Source organism: Hyperolius riggenbachi, chromosome 12, assembly GCF_040937935.1.
Source record: "Hyperolius riggenbachi isolate aHypRig1 chromosome 12, aHypRig1.pri, whole genome shotgun sequence".
Taxonomy (NCBI): Eukaryota; Metazoa; Chordata; class Amphibia; order Anura; family Hyperoliidae; genus Hyperolius; species Hyperolius riggenbachi.
Genome location: NC_090657.1, coordinates 53225404 through 53249602, shown reverse-complemented (window position 1 = coordinate 53249602; position 24199 = coordinate 53225404). Strand labels below are relative to the sequence as shown.

The following is a 24199-nucleotide window of genomic DNA, read 5'->3' as shown; positions in this document are numbered from 1 at the left end:
TAGACGCGTGGAGAGGCAGAGCTACAGCTGAAAGCTCTGCCTCTCACGGAAGCGCTGCCCGGATTGCCCCCCGGGGAGTTTGGGGGGGAGTTTGTTAGATTACAGGCGCGGGGATGCAGCGTTTTAGTTAGGGCTATGATGTTACATACATTTTTAAAATAAAAACATGAATTTTATGAGACTTCAGTCTCTCTTTAAAGAATAGCACCTTCCACAGCAAATTTAGGAAAAATGCCAAAAGTCTGTATTCAACATTAGGTATAATAATAGTCACTATATTGATGATTCAATGACAATAAAACCATTTAAAAAACAAACAAATTATTTATTTATTTGTTTTTTTTTTTAAATGGTTTTATTTTCATTGAATCATCAATATTGTGACTATTATTATACCTAATGTTGAATAAAGACGTTTGTTATATTTTTCCTAAATTTGCTGTGGAAGGTGCTATCTTTAAAGAGACTCTGAAGCGAGAATAAAACTCGCTTCTACCCTTATATTCAGCAGGGGCATGTTTGTTCCTGCTAAAACGCCGCTATCCCGCAGCAGAACGAAGGGGCTTTACCCCCCAAATCCCCCCCCCCCTGCAAAATCCACAACCAACTTGGTCGTAGATTTTGCTGCTCCTGGAGGCAGGGCTAATGGCCGCAGCCCTGCCTCTCAGTGCGTCTATCAGCGGTGGATCTCCGCCTCTCCCCGCCCCTCTCAGTGAAGGAAGACTGAGAGGGGTGGCGATCAGCACTGATAGACGCGCTGAGAGGCAGGGCTGCGGCCATTAGCCCTGCCTCAACAGGAAGCGATCCCTGGACAGCACGGAGAGGATTTGGGGGGTAAAGACCCCTCGTTCAGCCGCGGGAGAGCGGCGTTTTAGCAGGGGCAAACATGCCCCTGCTGAATATAAGGTAAAAAGTGAGTTTTATTCTCGCTTCAGATTCTCTTTAAGGCCTTGTTCACATTGCGTTCGGCTCGCATGTCCATCCGCGGTGGGCTTTTTTTTCCCCTGATTTTTTTTAACCCTCCTGGCGGTTTGCAAAAAAATCGCCAGGGGGCAGCAAATCTTTTTTTTTACATTTTTTTTTTTTTTTTCATGTAGCGAGACAAAGTCTCGCTACATGATAGCCGCTGCTCAGCGGCATCCCCCCAGCCCCTCCGATCGCCGCCGGCGATCGGAGATCCGGAGATCCCGTTGAAAGAACGGGATCTCCTGGAGGGCTTCCCCCGTCGCCATGGCGACGGGCGGGATGACGTCACCGACGTCATCGACGTCGTGACGTCAGAGGGGACTCCGATCTGCCCCATAGCGCTGCCTGGCACTGATTGGCCAGGCAGCGCACGGGGTCTGGGGGGGGGGGGGCGGCCGCGGCGAGAGGAATTGCGGCGGATCGGCGGGTAGCGGCGGCGATCGGGCACTGCACGCAGCTAGCAAAGTGCTAGCTGCGTGCAGCAAAAAAAAAATTATGCAAATCGGCCCAGCGGGGCCTGAGCGGTGCCTTCCGGCGGCATAGCCCGAACTCAGTTCGGGCTTACCGCCAGGAAGGTTAAAGCGTTTTTGGGCATTTTCTGTGCGTTCGCTCGTTTTTGTGGGCGTTTTTGTAAGCTCTTTTGCTGAGCGTTTCCCTCTTTTTTGATCCAGAAAAAGACCCGGAAACTATAAATACAATGTGTTTTTTTTTTTTCTTTTAAACGCTCGAGCAAACGCTTGCCAAAGCGATTTTGTGAGCGTTTTGCATTTTTCCAAAGAGAAACTTTGTCAATCCAATCCAGCAGCTGGAGATCAATTAGCTGGAAGCTTTCAATAACTAGCTGACAGACGTATTGATAGACTGAATGTAATTCCATACCTGGATGAGTGGAGATGTGTCTCTTAGGATATTTCCACTACCTATGAAATACACACAGCAGACAACCTAAGGATTTCATATAGCGGATGTGATAAGTTTACTTTGTGCTTCCTGAAACCAGAGAATTTTGAGCCATTCTGTTCACCAAACCATGGTCTGTTGCCATAGTTACAAGACACATAACTTGAATCGTTTTGATATGTCTGCCTGCAGACCCGAAACCTAAAGCTCACTTATAATAGCAGTTCAGTTACACTGGCGTGCGGTAAATCAATTTTTCAGTGATTGACGGTCTGAGAATGACCAATAGCTGCACTTGAACGAGGCAGTTAGGGCCCTCTTTTCCACCTAAAATCGGCATCAAAAACGCCATCACAATCACCATAAAACTAAGTGCGTTTTTAGCGGCAATTAGTGGCGGGCATTGAAGAACCTAATACAGGCCAATACAGAACATGTAAAAGTGCAGCGATGGAAAAGGGGAATTAAGATTAACATGTTAATCGTGGTGCCCTTGCATTGGGCAAATCGCACTGAATTGTAGCAATCGTGAAAACACAATGGCAGATGCAAGCAGTGGAAAATGGTCCTAAGCACTGCTTTATACTGCCAATCACATTACGCCATGCGATTCTACAGTGCGATTTCTCTGTGACTGCATTTCTCTCTGGATGCTAGGAACACAAGTAGAAACGCAGAAAAATGCAGCATGCAGGATGTTTGCGATTGGCCAAAATCAAAGTCTGATCTCGCCTTGCAGCACTGGGTCCACAGTTTGAATCTTAGCCAGGGCACTATCTGCATGGAGTTTGTTTATTCTCCCCGTGTCTGTGGGTTTCCTCCGGGCACTTTGGTTTCCTCCCATATCCCTAAAACATACAGATAAGTTAATTGGCTTCCTCCTAAATTGGCCCTAGATTAGGATGGACATATGACTGGTAGGGACTAGATTGTGAGCCCCTCTGAGGGACAGCTAAGTGACAAGACAATATATACTCTGTACAGCGCTGTGGAAGATGTTGGCGCTATATGAATAATAATAGCACTAGTATATAAGGGTTCCCGAGATTTCTGAAGATGGCCTTGGGTTTAGCGATTCATAAGCGTTCGGAAACGGATTGCAAAATGGAACAAATCAAACATGTTATAATAAAGGAGCCCTGTATGCTGGATGAGAAATATTATTTAGAAAGGTCACGCTGAATGTTGCTGATCCGCTGTTTGGGGACTCCCCTGGAGGGATGTCACCATGTCTGCACAGGATTAGCAGGTTGGGGGAGGGGGGGACTTGTTGCTAGGGGAAATCTCTGCTGGACGGTGACGCTTCTCACACACACGTACCCTCTGCAGATGGCGGATTATTGGCAGCATCTGTGCTCTGGGCTCATAAAACACAGAAATGGAGGCGGGGAGAGGTATCTACAGAGACCTGCAAAATACTGCGATCAGACAGCACTGAAGCCACTGAATAAAGGTCATTGTGGAGATCTCAATATGTAGCAATGGAGCAGATGCTTAAAGTGATACTTAAAGGGGAACTCTAGGGTATGCTTAAAGGGAACCTGAGATTATCAGTAGGCTGACATATTTATTTACTTGTAAGCAATGCATATTGCCTGGCTGTCCTGCTGATCCTCTGCCTCTAATACTTTTAGCCGCAGACCGTGAACAAGCGTGCAGATCAGGTGCTCTGACTGAAGTCTGACTAGATTGGCTGCATGCTTGCCAGACACTGCCAGACACTACTGCAGCTAAGGAGATCAAAAGGAATGCTAGGCAAGTGCTGGGGTTGAAAGGAAATAAATATGGCAGCCTCAATATGTCACTCACCAGGGGGGTAGCTACACCTGTGGGGGGGCCCCCTGCAAAACTTTAGTGGGGCCCCCTTCCTACAAGCAGCCCCCCATTTGTAACTGTGCCCAAGGGAGAGGAGGGGTCCAGACCTTTTTCCTTCCTACGCCGGGACCCCCCTCCTGTGCTCCCCACTGAGACCTACAGATCAGTGTGGCGGTATTGACAGAGCTCCGTTTACCTATTCCCCCATTGAATCTCACTCGGTGCTCCCGCTGGAGCCACTAGCTAAACCTAACGCCTGATGCCTCCCCCTGATGCCTAAGCCTAACCGCCCCCCTGCACAGACACCCTTCCTGATGCCTAACCGTCCCCCCTTCCCCAGCACAGACACCCTTCCTGATGCCTAACCATCCCCACCCTCCCCCCTCAGCACAGACACCCTTCCTGATGCCTAACCATCCCCACCCTCCCCCCTCAGCACAGACACCCTTCCTGATGCCTAACCTTAACCCCATCCTCCCCATGGCAAACCTTAATTACCCTCCCCACTCCCCACCTTAACCACCACCCCCTGCATGAAAACATAATTTTTTCAGCCATCGCTATTGGCGCCTATTGAAAAAGCAGCAATGAGGAGTAATTTTGGCGCCAGGGCCGCCCGTTAAACATTGAGCGCTGGCCCAGCCCGAATTTCCCCTCCATACTGCTATTTCAATGGGGGCCTATGGCGGCGCTCAAACTTTTACCGCTAGCAGGTGCTCAAAATTCCTGCTATCCAGAAGGGAGGCCTGGTGGGAGATGAGGAAGGAAGAGGTATATTTGCCTTATGTAGGGAGGGAGGCAAGCAAAGGAAGATAATCTGGTAAACTGTCCATAAACAGAGTTTATTTTACTAATTCATGCCGGTCTGTACTGACTGAGTAGACTTCTACTCTACAACACAGTTCTAGACTTGAGTTTGGAATCCTGGACCTGGCGTATATCGCTACATGCAAGTGATATGACAACTGCCTCTTGTGTAAAGTGCAGGATTGCCCTATTTGTGCTCACTGGATCCCACAGTGTGCAAGAATTGGACACATTAATGTGCGTTAGTGTTTTTTTTTTTTTCATCACTGTAGCTTTGAAGATAAGAACGCAAGGCCAACATCTGACCATGTAGGAAGGAAGAAAAACACTGGAGTCTATTTATAAAAAAGGTGCTTCTGGTGCAATAGTGATATATTTATTTTTTTTACTGGTCACTCAAGGCAAACACCCGGCATCTGAATCTCAAAACCCTCACCAGGAAGTCTCACTAGCTGTCCCCAAAGTTTCTAAAAGAGCACGAGTTCTGTACAGACGTGTTGCTAGCCTGCGGGCTAAGAGTGGGGTTGGTTTGTAAGGACTGAAGACATTGGGCCTACAAAGTGACTGGAAGAACAAAACGGTTTCAGTAGTCTAGAATCTCTCACTCGCTCCCTCCTCCACCTCTATTTAGCCATTCTCTCCAAATACAGCACTGCCCTTCACCCTCTTCCGCCCTGCCCATTCCCTGCACACACAGCGCTGCCCTGCTGTCAGCTCCACCTGTACCTGCCTATTGCCTCCACACACAGCGCTGCCCTGTTCCCTCCTCCACGTCTACCTACCCATTCTCCACAAACAGTGCTGCCCAGCACCCACCTGCAGCTCTACCTGTCCATTCCCTCCACACACAGCACTGCCCTGCTCCCTTCTCTACCTGCTAATTCCCTGCACACAGCGCTGCCCTGTTCCCTTCTCTACCTATCCCTCCTCTACCTGCTCATTCCCTGCACACAGCGCTGCCCTGCTCCCTCCTCTACCTGCCCATTCCTTCCACACACAGCACTGCCCTGCTCCCTCCTCCACCTGCCCATTCCCTCCACACACAGTGCTGCCATGCCCCCTACTCTACCTACCCACTCTCCACACACAGCGCTGCCCTGCTCCCACCTGCAGCTCTACCTGCGCATTCCCTGCACACAAAGCGCTGCCCTGCTCCCTGCCCACTCTCCACACACAGCGCTGCCCTGTTCCCTCCTCCACCTATACCTGCCCATTCCATCCACACACAGCGCTGCCCTGCTCCCTCCTCTACCTGCTCATTCCCACCACATGCAGCGCTGCCCTACTCCCTCCTCCACCTGTACCTGCCCATTCCCTCCACACACAGCTCTGCCCTTCTCCCTCCTCTACCTGCCCATTCCCTCCACACACAGCACTGCCCTGCTCCCTCCTCCACCTGTACCTGCCTATTCCCTCCACACAGCGCTGCCCTGTTCCCTCCTCATCTACCTGCCCACTCTCTACAAACAGCGCTGCCCAGCTCCCACCTGCAGCTCTACCTGCCCATTCCCTCCATACATAGCACTGCCCTGCTCCCTCCTATGCCCTGCCTATTCCCTGCACACATAACGCTGCCCTGCTCCCTTCCCAACCTGCTCATTCCCCCCACACACAGCGTTGCCCTGCTCCCACCTGAAACTCTACCTGCCCATTCCCTCCACACACAGTGCTGCCCTGCTCCCTTCTCTACCTGCCCATTACCTCCATACACAGTGCTGCCCTGCTCCCTCCTCTACTTGCCCATTAGCTCCATACACAGCGCTGCCCTGCTCCCTTCTCTACCTGCCCATTCCCTCCATACATAGCGCTGCCCTGCACCCTCTTCCGAACTGCCTATTCCCTCCACACACAGCGCTGCCCAGCTCCCTCCTCCACCTGCCCATTCCCTCCACACACAGTGCTGCCCTGCTCCCTCCTCCACCTGCCCATTCCCTCCACACAGCGCTGCCCTGCTCCCTTTTCTACCTGCTAATTCCCTGCACACAGCGCTGCCCTGCTCCCTTCTCTACCTATCCCTCCTCTACCTGCTCATTCCCTGCACACAGCGCTGCCCTGCTGCCTCCTCTACCTGCCCATTCCCTCCACACACAGCGCTGCCCTGCTCCCTCCTCTACCTGCCCATTCCCTGCACAGAGCGCTGCCCTGCTCCCTCCTCTATCTGTACCTGCCCATTCCCTCCACACACAGTGCTGCCCTGCTCCCTCCTCTACCTGCCCATTCCCTCCACACACAGTGCTGCCCTGCTCCCTCCTCTACCTGCCCATTCCCTCCACACACAGCGCTGCCCTGCTCCCTCCTCTACCTGCCCATTCCCTGCACAGAGCGCTGCCCTGCTCCCTTCTCCACCTGTACTTGCCCATTTCCTCCACACACAGTGCTGCCCTGCTCCCTCCTCTACCTGCCCATTCCTTCCACACACAGTGCTGCCCTGCTCCCTCCTCTACCTGCCCATTCCCTCCACACAGCACTGCCCTGCTCCCTCCTCTACCTGCCCATTCCCTCCACACACAGCACTGCCCTGCTCCCTCCTCTACCTGCCCATTCCCTCCACACAGCGCTGGCCTGCTCCCTCCTCTACCTGCCCATTCCCTCCACACACAGCGCTGCCCTGCTCCCTCCTCTACCTGCCCATTCCCTCCACACACAGCGCTGGCCTGCTCCCTTCTCTACCTGCCCATTCCATCCACACACAGCGCTGCCCTGCTCCCTCCTCCACCTGTACCTGCCCATTCCCTCCACACACAGCTCTGCCCTGCTCCCTCCTCTACCTGCCCATTCCCTCCACACACAGCACTGCCCTGCTCCCTCCTCTACCTGCCCATTCCCTCCACACAGCGCTGACCTGCTCCCTCCTCTACCTGCCCATTCCCTCCACACAGCGCTGGCCTGCTCCCTCCTCTACCTGCCCATTCCCTCCACACACAGCACTGCCCTGCTCCCTCCTCTACCTGCCCATTCCCTCCACACACAGCACTGCCCTGCTCCCTCCTCTACCTGCCCATTCCCTCCACACACAGCACTGCCCTGCTCCCTCCTCTACCTGCCCATTCCCTCCACACACAGCGCTGCCCTGCTCCCTCATCTACCTGCCCATTCCATCCACACAGCGCTGGCCTGCTCCCTCCTCTACCTGCCCATTCCATCCACACACAGCGCTGCCCTGCTCCCTCCTCTACCTGCCCATTCCCTCCACACACAGCGCTGCCCTGCTCCCTCCTCTACCTGCCCATTCCCTCCACACACAGCGCTGCCCTGCTCCCTCCTCTACCTGCCCATTCCATCCACACACAGCGCTGCCCTGCTCCCTCCTCTACCTGCCCATTCCATCCACACACAGCGCTGCCCTGCTCCCTCATCTACCTGCCCATTCCATCCACACAGCGCTGGCCTGCTCCCTCCTCTACCTGCCCATTCCATCCACACACAGCGCTGCCCTGCTCCCTCCTCTACCTGCCCATTCCCTCCACACACAGCGCTGCCCTGCTCCCTCCTCTACCTGCCCATTCCCTCCACACACAGTGCTGCCCTGCTCCCTCCTCTACCTGCCCATTCCATCCACACACAGCGCTGCCCTGCTCCCTCCTCTACCTGCCCATTCCATCCACACACAGCGCTGCACGGCTTCCCCTCGCTTTCCTCTGGGTCTCGCTAATAATCTCATTCCAGATGTGTCCCCGCCCCCCTCCCTCCCACCACTGACAGCTCGGCCAACCAATCGCCGCGGATATCTAGCGCTGGACGGGCGCGTGGGCTCGGGGTGGGCGGGGCCGTCTGCCGAAGTTGGACTCCGGAATCCAGCGGTGGGCAAGTGAGCTCCGGCTTCTTCTAGCGTCGGCTGCTGCTGCATCCCTGCCGGCGCCGCCTTCCCTCCCAACTTCCCGCTGGATGGCACACCCCGCCTGGCACGGGAAGCACCCCTGATCTCAGAGGAGAGGAGAAAGGCTGCCTGGTGGCATGAGGATCTGCTAGAGGCAGAGAGAAGAAGAGTGAGAGAAGAAGAGGAGGAGTAAAGGAGATCGGTCCAGGGATGAAGAGGTGGGAGGGATGGTGATGATGGAAGAGGAGAGATACAGGTGTGAGGCACAGGAAAGGTAGAGAGCAGCATCCATCAATAAGTAGTGGTGGCCAGAGGGCACCTCTCTGGGTACAGGTGTTTCATAGCTTAGGTAAGGTTCCTGAGGAAAGTGCAAGGGGGGGAGGGAGGGGGGCTTCAGGCATTGAGAAGAAGTAGGCATGCGGACCACCCCAGAGTAGAGGGCAATGTGCCTGCTCTCTTAGAATCTGAGCTCACCCCCCTAGACAGGTGGAGACCTCAGTCTAAACTTTGCACACCTATGTTGGAGAGGCTTCCGGAGGACAGCAGGGCTTCTGAATGCCCAATCGGGGGTCGCTGGAGGAGGCTGGATGCTTGGATGAACCATTCTTCTGAACCATAACCTCCCCCATCGCCTTGCTGACTTTGGGACTGGGCAAGCATGGCAGGAGACCCCGGAGCCCAGGAGCAGGAACTGGCCAAAGACAGCAAGGGAGCCGATGAGGAGACGGAGGGGCTGCCTTACCCCACCATCGCTCCAGTGGTCTTCTTCTACCTGAGCCAGGACAGCAGACCCAGGAGATGGTGCCTAAGGATAGCATGTAACCCATATCCTTTTGGAAAAGGTCAGGTAAGGTGCAAAAGGCACTGTGCTATCAGAGGTAGGATTAGGGGTCCAATGCATGCAAAGGGCTGGATATTTTTTTTTTTTTACAGCAATCCAAATAAATGTGTTGAGTTTTGTTGCTGTGGAATGTCTGGCACGCATAGTCGTGTGTTCCTGATTGTACATTGTATTTCAGTTTCATAATTCAAGGCTGTAGGACTTGAGGTGGTTTATCAAGCTGTTGTTCTTTTGCAATCACAGTCCCTGGCCCTCCATGGACTAAGATGTAAAACCTCGATTTGCTGAGGCAGGCTTATACAACAGACCAAAATCAAAAATGATTGCGGCATTACCAGTAGCAACTGATCATACACTCTGTTCTGTTGATTGGTTGCAGGCTGCAGAACGCTGAAGACACTTGATCGGTTACTTTGCCTGTCAGCATTCTAAGGTTTAGCTTATATGGTACAGTTACTATGTACAAAGTCTGATAGCCTGTGCCAAAAAAAAGCAGAAATTGTCTTTGAGAAATTGCAGGGAATCCAAATCTGATAGCTTGCTGTGGGCTGCTGCTCTTTGCTAACCTTCCATGTTCGTTTTAAGTCTACTTTATACAAGTTTATTTTTTGTCTTCTAGCTACAAAGGATTGATTGATCAGCAAGTGGTAAATGTTTTAGCAGTAAAGTGTTAATGAGAATACACTTCTCTCAAAGCTTTTTTTCTAATTGGGTGGAGTACTAATTTTTTGCTTCAAAAATAGCCAAAGTGGACCTTAAATGGTGGATGTTGAGATGCACAAGTATCTCTATCTAGGGCAGTGGTGACAAACCTATGGTATGCGTGCCAAAGGGGGAACTTAGAGCCCTCTGTGGGTGGGCACAGGTGCTGTTATGCTAGCTAGTGGAGTAGGGATCCAGTGATAAGTGGGTCCGCAGCAGGCCCCTCTTGCTATCTATACTGGGGGCTACTTCAGTCTACCTACATCGGAGGTCTACATACATCTGGAGTCTACCATATCTAGCTACTTACATTTGTGGCCCCTCTTGCTACCTATGCTAGAAGGCTATTTCTGGCTTCCTGTATTGATGGCCCTTATTTCTACCTTTACTGAGGAGGCTATCTATACTGGGGAGCTAATCTGACTACCTACACTAGAGTGGCTGCCTATACTGGGAGCCCCATTTGCTACTTTTACTGGGAGGCTACTTCTGGCTACCTACCCTGGGGGTCCCTCTGGCTAACCATACAGCGGAGCTACCTAGGGCTTCCTAATACTTGGGTGGGTACATCTAGCTACCTAGTAGCTACCTATACATCGGTATTCAGGTTAAATTGCCGTGTTGGCACTTTGGGATAAATAAGCAGGTTTTGGGTTGCAGTTTGGGCACTTGGTTACATAAGGGTTCACCATCACTGATCCAGGGCCATGCAGCTGGCCAAAGTTTGACTGCAGGTCACAGTAGCATTGACTACTATACAGTTGGATTGTGAGCTCCACTGGTGGGGTCTTCTCCTCTTGTTTGTTTGTCTCACGTTTGCATTCTACGCTTCACATACACGTTGTTGTATAATCTCCCGCTGCTTTATTAATATAGGATCATAATAATGGCAATCATGTTCATTGAAAAGCATATGTGCCGTTTTTGGTGTGTTGATTTCACATCCCTCATCTTAGTGGATAAACAGCTGGTCAGTCAGACAGACAGAGCAGTGCCGTCCACGTGATGGGACCGTACGGTAAACTCACCAATCGTATGTGTAATCTGTAAAAATCACAATGAATGGAGAGTCAGTGGTTTTGTTATTTAACCCCATGGTTAAGATACGTCAGGTTGGAGAATTTGAATGCTTCACGTTACTTAGGAAACAACTGAATTTTTTTTTTTTTACAACCGCCACAGAAAATCGATTGTTGATTAGATCATTGCTAAATTGTCCCCCGTGTGCCCAGCCGGCAGACAGAATGGCCATAAATAGCCAAGTTATTTGTCGTTCACAATCATCAGTCCTGTCGTCATTAACTAGATCGTGAAAATGAGCAATCATTGACTGTGCCATGGTCTGCGGTGGCAGGCTGGGTGATCTTTTTTTTCATAATTTCAGATCCTATCCTTTATTCCATAGAACACCCCATACCGTCAACCGCCCCCCCCTCTCCATCCTCCGCCCCCCCCCCCCCCCTTCCACTCACAACACTTGTCTCACCATTGAATGTTGGCCAAGTCGTTGAAAAAGACCACGCAGTGTCCTGATGGCGCATTCACTATGGAGACGTGTGCTCAGTTCCAGCGCGTAGCTGAGAAGCTTGGGGCCCCGGTGCGAGTTTCACTTGGGGCCCCTAGCAATCTATTGATATGAAGCCCCAAAACCTACCGAGGACAGCTGCAGTGTCAGAGAGGTGTATTTACAGTAAGGAAACCGTTTAGGATTACCGCTATGCAATGTATAATCAGAGGTGTTCATTACCAGCATAACATCAATGCAAAGCTAATAAGATGGAGGGCCCCTGTGGTCCAGGGGCCCTGGTGCGGTCGCAACATCTGCATTCCCTATTGCTATGCCACTGGTCGGTTCCTTTAACGTCCAAATTGGCATGCAGACCCTGAATAGCCACTCACAAGTTTATCCGATGTGTAAACCCCAACCACATAGATAGGCAGCTGATTGCAAGATCTGAATGCTTCAGGTGACGGTTTCTGAGTCAGATCCCTGCCAGATGGGGAACATTTTGCATAGTTTTTATTTTAGGGTTGTTTCTTTGTACATACAGGAAACGCATGGATTACAGTCAGAAATGATTTCACGACTCCCACATCTGATACTGCTGAAGAGAATAGTACCTGGCCGTGTTGGATTTTTTCATCTGACTGCTACTGTGTTCCCACACAAGAGAATGCCTCCTCGCCATTGTATAATATGTATGATGCCAGGTTTGCAGGGTAGAAACAGTACCTGTTTGAGACTATTATAAAGGAACCTCAAGCAAGATGTAAAAATAGGGCATGATAGATAGATAGATAGATAGATAGATAGATAGATAGATACAAACTCGAAGAAAAATATATTGTATCTTTGCTCATCTATTTCTTGTATTTTCCTCTATATGCTGCTGGTAACTATCAGTATAACCACACTTTTTGTATTGGAGGGGATTCTGCTAATTTTGCTAAGCAGGAAACTCTCACTCAAACAGAAAGAACAGAGAAGCAGGGATCTCAGGGAGAGAAACTGGAAAACACAGGGGATGCAGGAGCATCAGAGAGGGAGAGGGCACAGGGGATGCAGGAGAATCAGAGAGGGAGAGGGCACAGGGGATGCAGGAGAATCAGAGAGGGAGAGAGCCAGGGGATGCAGGAGCATCAGAGAGGGAGAGAGCGCAGGGGATGCAGGAGTATCAGAGAGGGAGAGAGCGCAGGGGATGCAGAAGCATCAGAGAGGGAGAGGGCACAGAGGATGCAGGAGCATCAGAGAGGGAGAGGGCACAGAGGATGCAGGAGAATCAGAGAGGGAGAGAGTGCAGGGGATGCAGGAGCATCAGTGAGGGAGAGAGCGCAGGGGATGCAGGAGCATCAGAGAGGGAGAGAGCGCAGGGGATGCAGGAGCATCAGAGAGGGAGAGAGCGCAGGGGATGCAGGAGCATCAGAGAGGGAGAGAGCACAGGGGATGCAGGAGCATCAGAGAGGGAGAGAGCGCAGGGGATGCAGGAGCATCAGAGAGGGAGAGAGCGCAGGGGATGCAGGAGCATCAGAGAGGTAGAGAGCACAGGGGATGCAGGAGCATCTGAGAGGGAGAGAGCACAGGGGGTGCAGGAGCATCAGAGAGGGAGAGAGAACTGGATGCAGGAGCATCAGAGAGGGAGAGAGCACAGGGGATGCAGGAGCATCAGAGAGGGAGAGAGCACAGGGGATGCAGGAGCATCAGAGAGGGAGAGAGCACAGGGGATGCAGGAGCATCAGAGAGGGAGAGAGCACAGGGGATGCAGGAGCATCAGAGAGGGAGAGAGCACAGGGGATGCAGGAGCATCAGAGAGGGAGAGAGCACAGGGGATGCAGGAGCATCCGAGAGGGAGAGAGCACAGGGGATGCAGGAGCATCCGAGAGGGAGAGAGCACAGGGGATGCAGGAGCATCAGAGAGGGAGAGAGCACTGGATGCAGGAGCATCAGAGGGGGAGAGAGCACTGGATGCAGGAGAATCAGAGAGGGAGAGAGAACTGGATGCAGGAGCATCAGAGAGGAATAGAGCACAGGGGATGCAGGAGCATCAGAGAGGAAGGGAGAACTGGATGCAGGAGCATCAGAGAGGGAGAGAGCACAGGGGATGCAGGAGCATCAGAGAGGAAGAGAGAACTGGATGCAGGAGCATCCGAGAGGGAGAGAGCACAGGGGATGCAGGAGCATCCGAGAGGGAGAGAGCACGGGGGATGCAGGAGCATCCGAGAGGGGGAGAGCACAGGGGATGCAGGAGCATCAGAGGGGGAGAGAGCACAGGGGCTGCAGGAGCATCAGAGAGGGAGAGAGCATGGGATGCAGGAGCATCAGAGAGGGAGAGAGCACAGGGGATGCAGGAGCATCAGAGGGGGAGAGAGCGCGGGGGATGCAGGAGCATCAGAGAGGGAGAGAGCACGGGGGATGCAGGAGCATCAGAGAGGGAGAGAACACGGGGGATGCAGGAGCATCAGAGAGGGAGAGAGCACGGGGGATGCAGGAGCATCAGAGAGGGAGAGAGCACGGGGGATGCAGGAGCATCCGAGAGGGAGAGAGCACGGGGGATGCAGGAGCATCCGAGAGGGAGAGAGCACAGGGGATGCAGGAGCATCCGAGAGGGAGAGAGCACAGGGGATGCAGGAGCATCAGAGAGGGAGAGAGCACTGGATGCAGGAGCATCAGAGGGGGAGAGAGCACTGGATGCAGGAGAATCAGAGAGGGAGAGAGAACTGGATGCAGGAGCATCAGAGAGGAATAGAGCACAAGGGATGCAGGAGCATCAGAGAGGAAGAGAGAACTGGATGCAGGAGCATCAGAGAGGGAGAGAGCACAGGGGATGCAGGAGCATCAGAGAGGGAGAGAGAACTGGATGCAGGAGCATCAGAGAGGGAGAGAGCACAGGGGATGCAGGAGCATCAGAGAGGGAGAGAGCACAGGGGATGCAGGAGCATCAGAGAGGGAGAGAGCACTGGATGCAGGAGCATCAGAGGGGGAGAGAGCACTGGATGCAGGAGAATTAGAGAGGGAGAGAGCGCAGGGGATGCAGGAGCATCAGAGAGGGAGAGAGCACAGGGGATGCAGGAGCATCAGAGAGGGAGAGAGCACAGGGGATGCAGGAGCATCCGAGAGGGAGAGAGCACAGGGGATGCAGGAGCATCCGAGAGGGAGAGAGCACAGGGGATGCAGGAGCATCCGAGAGGGAGAGTGCACTGGATGCAGGAGCATCAGAGGGGGAGAGAGCACTGGATGCAGGAGAATCAGAGAGGGAGAGAGAACTGGATGCAGGAGCATCAGAGAGGAATAGAGCACAGGGGATGCAGGAGCATCAGAGAGGAAGAGAGAACTGGATGCAGGAGCATCAGAGAGGGAGAGAGCACAGGGGATGCAGGAGCATCAGAGAGGAAGAGAGAACTGGATGCAGGAGCATCAGAGAGGGAGAGAGCACAGGGGATGCAGGAGCATCAGAGAGGGAGAGAGCACAGGGGATGCAGGAGCATCAGAGAGAGAGAGAGAGCACTGGATGCAGGAGCATCAGAGGGGGAGAGAGCACTGGATGCAGGAGAATCAGAGAGGGAGAGAGAACTGGATGCAGGAGCATCAGAGAGGAATAGAGCACAGGGGATGCAGGAGCATCAGAGAGGAAGGGAGAACTGGATGCAGGAGCATCAGAGAGGGAGAGAGCACAGGGGATGCAGGAGCATCAGAGAGGAAGAGAGAACTGGATGCAGGAGCATCAGAGAGGGAGAGAGCACAGGGGATGCAGGAGCATCCGAGAGGGAGAGAGCACAGGGGATGCAGGAGCATCCGAGAGGGAGAGAGCACGGGGGATGCAGGAGCATCCGAGAGGGGGAGAGCACAGGGGATGCAGGAGCATCAGAGGGGGAGAGAGCACAGGGGCTGCAGGAGCATCAGAGAGGGAGAGAGCATGGGATGCAGGAGCATCAGAGAGGGAGAGAGCACAGGGGATGCAGGAGCATCAGAGGGGGAGAGAGCACGGGGGATGCAGGAGCATCAGAGAGGGAGAGAGCACGGGGGATGCAGGAGCATCAGAGAGGGAGAGAACACGGGGGATGCAGGAGCATCAGAGAGGGAGAGAGCACGGGGGATGCAGGAGCATCAGAGAGGGAGAGAGCACGGCGGATGCAGGAGCATCAGAGAGGGCGATAGCACGGGGGATGCAGGAGCATCAGAGAGGGAGAGAGCACAGGGGATGCAGGAGCATCAGAGAGGGAGAGAGCGCGGGGTATGCAGGAGCATCAGAGGGGGAGAGAGCGCGGGGGATGCAGGAGCATCAGAGAGGGAGAGAGCACGGGGGATGCAGGAGCATCAGAGAGGGAGAGAGCACGGGAGATGAAGGAGCATCAGAGAGGGAGAGAGCACAGGGGATGCAGGAGCATCAGAGAGGGAGAAAGCACGGGGGATGCAGGAGCATCAGAGAGGGAGAGAGCACGGGGGATGCAGGAGCATCAGAGAGGGAGAGAGCACAGGGGATGCAGGAGCATCAGAGGGGGAGAGAGCGCGGGGGATGCAGGAGCATCAGAGAGGGAGAGAGCACGGGGGATGCAGGAGCATCAGAGAGGGAGAGAGCACGGGGGATGCAGGAGCATCAGAGAGGGAGAGAGCACGGGGGATGCAGGAGCATCAGAGAGGGAGGTAGCACGGGGGATGCAGGAGCATCAGAGAGGGAGAGAGCACGTTTTATGCAGCAATGTTACTCTATGGGACGCAGAAGAAGCTGCATTTGTATAGTATGCATTCCGCAAATGCTGGTAGTGTTACATAATATGCAGGCTGGCTGCCAAAATGCACATAATGAAAGTCTTTGGTAATGCATATGCATCAGTGTTCTCCCCAGATTCTTTTAGCTGGGTGTTCCACCTGGCTAGTTTGGGTGAGCACCTGGCTGTCATCGGCTCACCTCCTCCTATGCTGTAAGCAGAGTTGCGCACAGAAGCACCGGCCCTGCACTTTCTCATCGCCCCACCTGGCTACTTTTTTATGCCACCCGGCTACTTTTTCATGCCACCCATTTTCCATTAGCGAACCGCAAATGCATTAAAATGCGCGCAAAAACGTATAAAAACGCATCTGCGTAAAAAAAAGTCAACGCAAATTCACCATCCTAAAACGCTACTTTTTCACGCTATGTCATATGTGAACCCAGCCTAGGCGAATACGGATCTGTCTCGTTCACCCAAAGACTTATCTGATTTTTCAGTCACTTCATGATTGCTTTACAGAGACTCTGAAGTCTCATAAAATTCAGGTTTTTAATTTAAAAATCTCTATCATCATTGCCCTAACTAAAACGCTGCATCCTCGCAGCTGCACACTATTAAATCCCCCCCCCAAACTCCCCGGGGCACACCGCGGGGAGTGTTTCTATGAGAGGCAGAGCTTTCAGCTGCAGCTCTGCTTCTGCACGCGTCCATTAGCCGCCCGCCCCTCTCAGTCTTCCTTCACTGAGAGGGGCGGGGAAGAGGCGGAGATACGGGCTGATTGACGCGCATGGAGGCAGAGCTGCAGCTCAAAGCTCTGCCTCCCCGGGTCAGCAAAATACACGACCAAGAAAGTCGTTGATTTCTGCTGGGGAGTTTGGGTGATTTAGTGTTCAGCTGCAGGGATGCGGCGTTTTAGTTAGGGCAATGATGATAAAGAGATTTTTAAAATAAAAACCTGAATTTTAGGAGACTTCAGAGTCTCTTTGATGGGAGGAGCTGCCTGCCGTGTCCCAAACAATAAAGCTATGTTTAGACGTCACATAAATGTTGTCTGAAATGTGTGGCGAACGACAGACATCCCCCGTATCAGACGACAATCCATTGTAAAAAATGCAGCCAAACAGGCAACCAATATTGGGTATTCTGCGTCATCCACCTGGTGGATCAATTCAGACCACTATTGGGCAGATATAATGCATTCAGTGTGTACAATGCTCTTCAAACGACATTGTTTCAGAGCACGACGTCCCTTCCACTCACAGTATTCAAATAAAATAAATGTTTGGCATATCGGTGTACAGTATAAACAACGTTGTTTAAAGCGGACTTGAACTGAGAACTTCCCCTAAAAGATAAGCAACAGTATACTACACAACCAATTCATATCATTTTTTTTATTTCTCTTCAGTGTCTCTTTAAAGAAAAACATTTGTTAGAGCTGATAGAAATCCTGCAATTAATCTGCAGTGTGTCTACATCCTGCTTTCGTGGAAGCAGACGAAGGGTTCACCTCCTAGCTGCTCTGTGGAGATTCCTGAGCGGACACAACTGAGAGATCCAATTACACTTGGTATTAGTCACTGATGAGGGGGGAGTAGACAGGCTAAACTCTCTAAATACATACAGGGTGCATTTCTCTACGTTTTTCTTCTGTCCTGTTCAAGAGTTCAGGTCCGCTTTAAATGACTTGTCGTTTCTTTTTGTCAGATAAAGTCATTTGAGCCACGTCACTCGTTTTTTTTGTGCGAAGACTGGCGTGTGTAGTGAGCATGCTGCAAGTAAAGGGGTACAGAAGCCTTTCTGTGCTAAATGCTGATTCTGTTGCTAATGGTGACCGAACCTCACTGGCCTCCAATCATCGCACCTCTTCGTGTGGCTTGTGTCGCGTTACTGAACTGGTGTCTCCCTTTATCTCTCTATACCGCCCAGCGAGTCGTTCTTGTATATTTACATACTGCCTCTCTGGACTCAGCAGGATAAGGATTTGCTGTAATCTGGAGTTAGCATTTTGTTAAATTAAAAGCAGATGCTACTTGGGGAAGAGAGGAAGGCTTTTCCTGTACACAAGAGACGTATTAATAGACAGGTACGGGATTTAGGACCCCCCCCCCCTTCCCCCAGGGACCACGCTGCCTCTCCAGTGTCACCGGCGTGGTCTCGCCCGCACGTCAGCTTTGTTGTCGTCTGCATTCAACTTTTTTTTATTTTTTTCCATCTCACAGTTCTTTGGTACATCCCCGGGAATATTTTGGGGGCTTCTGCGGCCCCCTCTCCCCGCAGACGGGGATTTCTCCGAAGCTGGAGTCAAAACATGAAATTCCAATAAGATTATGACGTCGACAAAATGGAAACAATATGTAGCGTTTGGATGGCGGGGGAGAGGGGGCTTGTCGACGGGGGCGATCCAGACAAAAGGGCGACCGCGGCACGGTGCTGGAGAAGGGCGAGCGTTTGGAACAAAGCGCTGAACGGCCACTAAACATTCCAGCGCCGCAGACTTTGGCATGAGGTCATAAACTTCATGAGACTCCAGCTTCAGGACGGAACGTTATATATTTCTCTGTATTGGTTACTCATGCCGGGGTGAATCTGATACTAGCTGCTATTCTCCCCCAGATAATATCACATTTTACATTCGCTAAAGAGCTTTGCAGCCTTTTTTTTTTTTGTAATATTTTTTTTTTTACGTGCCACGCTTTTGAGCTGTGAAGCTGCTCGGCACTTAGCAAGGCATAATAACTGGGTAGCCTAAGGCTAGGGTCACAGTGGGACGTTATGGCTGCGTGTTATAAAGTCATATAACGCTGCTTACCGCACTGCAAGGATACATCTATGTGACGTTCACAGTGCGACGTTAGTGTTGCGGTGTAACCTGTTGCGTTATGGTAACACACTGCTGCAGTAAATACATGTAAACACATACAAATAAGAAGTGTGTATCTTCCAGATTAAAATGAGCCATAAATGACCTTTTCTCCCATCTTGCTGTCACTTACAGTGGGTAGTAGAAATCTGACAGAACCGACTTTTGGTCTAGTCCATCTCTTCATGGGGGATTCTTAGCATGGCCTTCATTCTTTATAAAGTCACTCCTTGAAAAGGATTTATATAATGATGCTGGTCGGCCTCCCTTCTCGCTGTACACTTCTTTTTTTTTTTTTTTTTTTTTTTTAAATAGCAGTTGGACAGAGCAACTGCCATTCACTAAGTGCTTTTGAAAATAAAGATAACCCTGAGAATCCCCCATGAGGAGATGGGCTAGCCCAAAACCTGTTGGTTCTATCTGATTTCTACTACCTACTGAAAGTGACAGCAAGATAGGAGACATGTAATTTACAGCTCATTTTATCCTGGAAGAAATGTACTTCTTATTTGTATGTTTACATGTATTTTAAATTTTACAATTTTGGCGATAGAGGTCCTTTAAAAAGATACAGGGAAGCATACTTTTCAATGCCTGTATGGTTCACTGTACCAACTGTATGTGGCGTTAACGTAGCGGTAATGTGCATTCCAACATTTTTGTTGCGCTGAGTTGTAATTTAGCCTTGCCTCGTTAACGTCACACCACAACGCAACGTCCCGCTGTGGTGAACTTAGCCTTTGGGTAAAAGGATAACTGCACTATCCGCGCAAATGTAATATCCCATGTGCAAAAAAAGTGAAAATGCCTGTCTACTGCTTTTGCAGACCATAAATGCTGGTCACGTGACCATTGTGCCTGTTTCCAAAACTCCTGGGCGTGTCCTTCATGAGCTGCTCCAGCATTGTGTGCATCTCATTTACTCCACCTATTTGGGGTCGCAAGGTAAGGCCAGGTCAAGCTCCTCCTTCTGCTTAGTGGGTGTATGTAAACAACAGCACAGTGTGTGTGTGAGTGTGTTTGGCTGTGCGGTCCAATTTCTGCGACTGGAAATATGTTTTGATCACATTAAAGTACAAAACAGATGGACATTTTTATGAGCCAGCTCCAACTGGCAGCTCCAGAGCCCCAAGTTTGATTCCTAGCCAGGACATTTACCATATATACCTGCATATAAGTTGACCCGTGTATAAGCTAAAGTACCCACTTTGTCCCCACAAACCAGGAAAAAGTGATTGACTCGCGTATAAGCCCTCTCCCCAGCATAGCCTACTCCCCAGTAGCCAGATGCGCCCCAAGTACAAGTCATCCCCTCTCCCCATAGCCAGATGTGCCCCAAGGATGATACAACTGTGTCTCAAGACTCCACTAGATGGCATCATAGATATGAGACACGACGATTGCCACACAGGAAAATACCCCGATAATTACACTGCTGACACATTGCTTGCACTAGCCGAGGGACACGGGAGTCTTGAGCAGTACACTATGCGCACCATGTTGCAGAAGATGGGGGGTACGGACACCCGCAGGGGACCCGCTGGAAAGAGCAGGATCACTATAGCAGGATCCTTGAGCTCCTCTGCCAGTAACGACGCCTGCTCCGCCATCCGTTCTGCTCCACTAACTCACATATAAGCCGAGGGGGGTAACTTTTCAGCTCATTGTTTGCGCTGAAAAATTAGGTTTATACGCAAGTACAGTGATGTGAAAAACTATTTGTCCCCTTTCTGACTTCTTATTCTTTTGCATGTTTGTCACACTTAAATGTTTCTGCTCATCAAAAAATGTTAACTATTAGTCAAAGATAACATAATTGAACACAAAATGCAGTTTTAAATGATGGTTTTTATTATTTAGTGAGAAAAGAAAACTCCAAATCTACATGGCCCTGTGTGAAAAAGTGATTGCCCCCCTTGTTAAAAAATAACTGTGGTTTATCACACCTGAGTTCAATTTCTGTAGTCACCCCCAGGCCTGATTACTGCCACACCTGTTTCATTCAAGAAATCACTTAAATAGGAGCTATCTGACACAGAGAAGTAGACCAAAAGCACCTCAAAAGCTAGACATCATGCCAAGATCCAAAGAAATTCAGGAACAAATGAGAACAAAAGTAATTGAGATCTATCAGTCTGGTAAAGGTTATAAAGCCATTTCTAAAGCTTTGGGACTCCAGCGAACCACCGTGAGAGCCATTATCCACAAATGGCAAAAACATGGAACAGTGATGAACCTTCCCAGGAGTGGCCGGCTGACCAAAATTACCCCAAGAGCGCAGAGAAAACTCATCCGAGAGGCCACCAAAGACCCCAGGACAACATCTAAAGAACTGCAGGCCTCACTTGCCTCAATTAAGGTCAGTGTTCACGACTCCACCATAAGAAAGAGACTGGGCAAAAATGGCCTGCATGGCAGATATCCAAGGCTCAAACCACTTTTAAGCAAAAAGAACATTAAGGCTCGTCTCAATTTTGCTAAAAAACATCTCAATGATTGCCAAGACTTTTGGGAAAATACCTTGTGGACCGACGAGACAAAAGTTGAACTTTTTGGAAGGTGTGTGTCCCGTTACATCTGGCGTAGACTTAACACAGCATTTCAGCAAAAGAACATCATACCAACAGTAAAATATGGTGGTGGTAGTGTGATGGTCTGGGGTTGTTTTGCTGCTTCAGGACCTGGAAGGCTTGCTGTGATAGATGGAACCATGAATTCTACTGTCTACCAAAAAATCCTGAAGGAGAATGTCCAGCCATCTGTTCGTCAACTCAGGCTGAAGCGATCTTGGGTGCTGCAGCAGGACAATGACCCAAAACACACCAGCAAATCCACCTCTGAATGGCTGAAGAAAAACAAAATGAGGACCTTGGAGTGGCCTAGTCAAAGTCCTGACCTGAATCCTATTGAGATGTTGTGGCATGACCTTAAAAATCCGGTTCATGCTAGAAAACCCTCAAATAAAGTTAAATTACAACAATTCTGCAAAGATGAGTGGGCCAAAATTCCTCCAGAGCGCTGTAAAAGACTCATTGCAAGTTATCGCAAACGCTTGATTGCAGTTATTGCTGCTAAGGGTGGCCCAACCAGTTATTAGGTTCAGGGGGGCAATTTCTTTTTCACACAGGGCCATGTAGGTTTTGAGTTTTTTTCCTCACTAAATAATAAAAACCATCATTTTAAAACTGCATTTTGTGTTCAATTATGTTATCTTTGACTAATAGTTAACGGTTTTAGTTAAGTGTGACAAACATGCAAAAGAATAAGAAATCAGGGGGCAAATAGTTTTTCACATCACTGTACATAAGGTATCTGCATGGCGTTTGTATGTTGTGCCTGTGTTTGCATGTCTTTTTATCCAGGCACTCCAAGGCCAAATCTGAGTATCTTTGATGTATTGTATTATAAATCTAAGAGGCTTTTTCTCATTTTTCCAAAGTAACACGGAGTACAGTGGAAGAAATCATTATTTGATCCCCTGCTAAATGTATAAGATTGCCCACGTACAAAGAAATGAACAGTTTGTCATTTTTATGGTAGTTTTATTTTAATGAAAAGAGATAAAATCAACCAAAAATAGAATAAATAAAATAAAACCTTAAATGAATAGTTTTGCATTTCATTGAGCTAAACAAGTATTATATCCCCTACAACCCAGACAGAATTCTGTCTCCCCACATATTAGGTATGTGCCCACTTGGCACACATTCAATCAATTAAAATACATCCGGAGACTTGGCAGCTGACCGACCATCTGATTCGATAATTATTATCGGATGTAAATCGCTGTCACCAAGTGCATGCCCGATCAACAATGCAACAAATTTCGTGCCGAACATGTTGCAAGATGTCGGACCGTCGTGGTTGATCGGGTATGCGACGGTAACAGCGAGTGATATCGGGTTGAGCTACGAAGCCCCCAGCGCTGTCTCCCCTAATGTCAAATGTGCCAAACGCCCGGTGCCCAGTGCAATATACTTTACCTCTCCGCCGCTGGCTCTGGGCTCTGACCGCAATCTGCATACATGCGCCCCACGTGGTTGCCGGAGTAATGTAGACACGTTTGTGACGTCACACCTGCGCTCGCGTATAAGCCAGCAACCACATGGGGTGCGTGTATGCGGATTGCAGACAGAACTTTTATTACTTGTATGAGTAATAAAAAAATAGGAAAACACATTTTTATTGAATGTTATGTCAAGAGTTTCAAAACACTTTAAGAGACACTGAAGCCACATTAAAAACTTGATTTTACCTGTTATTAAGCTTAAGGAATATGGCCGCATTCCCGCAGCAGAATGAAGGTTTTATAATGCCCAAATCCCCGGGGCAAAAACCGGGGAGCGCTTCCTTGTAGAGGCAGAGCTTAGCGTTTTAATTTTCAGATTAGGTTTTCTTTAAGCTAAATCACAGGTAAAATTAAGTTTTTAAAGTGGCTTCAGTGTCTCTTTAAAGTGTACCAGAGATGGTACACTAGGCTTAATTTATACTTACCTGGGGCTTCCGCCAACCCCATGAGCAGCGCTGAGCCCTTCACCGACCTCCTTGGCCCCTCCATTCTGGCGCTATGATTGCCAGTAATCCGGTCAGTCGCCACCATTCGAAGTCTTTTGCGCATGCGCGGCTAGGCTGTGCACACGGCCCTGCCACGGTCCTGTCCCCTGGAGCATTCTACACTTGCGCAGTACTATTGCACAGGCGCAGAATGCTCCATGGGACGGGAGTGCGGCAGGTTGTGCAGCCTAGCCATGCATGCACAGAAGCCCGTGACTGCTCGGATTACCGGGAGTTATAGTGGTTAGCGGAGGGGCCGAGGAGTTTGCCTCAGGCAGCACAAAGTCTAGAACCGGCCCTGAAGCTCTTTTTTTATCAACTCAAACAGTAGGTAACTTCAGCAACTGGGGAGGGAATATGCAGGCAAATCAATCAAGGAGCAAACAAAATGGGAGGAGCTTCAAGATTTTCCCAATTTCTTGCTATCAGCATGGTGCTTTGAATTCTGCAGCTACCGAGCTTAATTGGCCAGTTTCAAATAGCATTTGCAACAAACTGGGACAACTGGCATCTCACGGAACATCTCTAGTGTCCAGGCAAGCCCTGTTGGCCCTTCTTGTTAAAAAGTCCAGTAAGCTTTGCAAATTGACCATTGCTGCCATTCATTTTATTAAATGTTCCTTTCCATTTGAAATTTTATTTGACTTATTATTAGAATGCTTTTAAAATTTTGGTTTGTAAGCTCGGGAGGGGGGGGGGGGGGGATGTAATAAAGTTCATTTTTTTA

At 50.2% G+C, this 24199-nt stretch overlaps 1 protein-coding gene across 7 annotated transcripts in view; it reads left to right on the top strand.

Moving 5' to 3' along the window:
• The window catches only part of CACNA1G (calcium voltage-gated channel subunit alpha1 G), a 654443-nt gene that overhangs the window by 273369 nt on the left and 356875 nt on the right, over positions 1-24199 (top strand). For 3 of the 7 annotated variants that reach the window (XM_068263034.1, XM_068263032.1, XM_068263033.1), the window contains exon 1: positions 8284-9130. The exons of the other annotated variants lie outside the window; for them this stretch is intronic. In XM_068263034.1, coding sequence (XP_068119135.1) covers positions 8964-9130 — 167 coding nt within the window. In that variant the 5' untranslated portion in view covers positions 8284-8963. Of the gene's footprint in view, positions 1-8283; positions 9131-24199 lie in introns of those variants that run through there. 7 annotated transcript variants of the gene reach the window in all.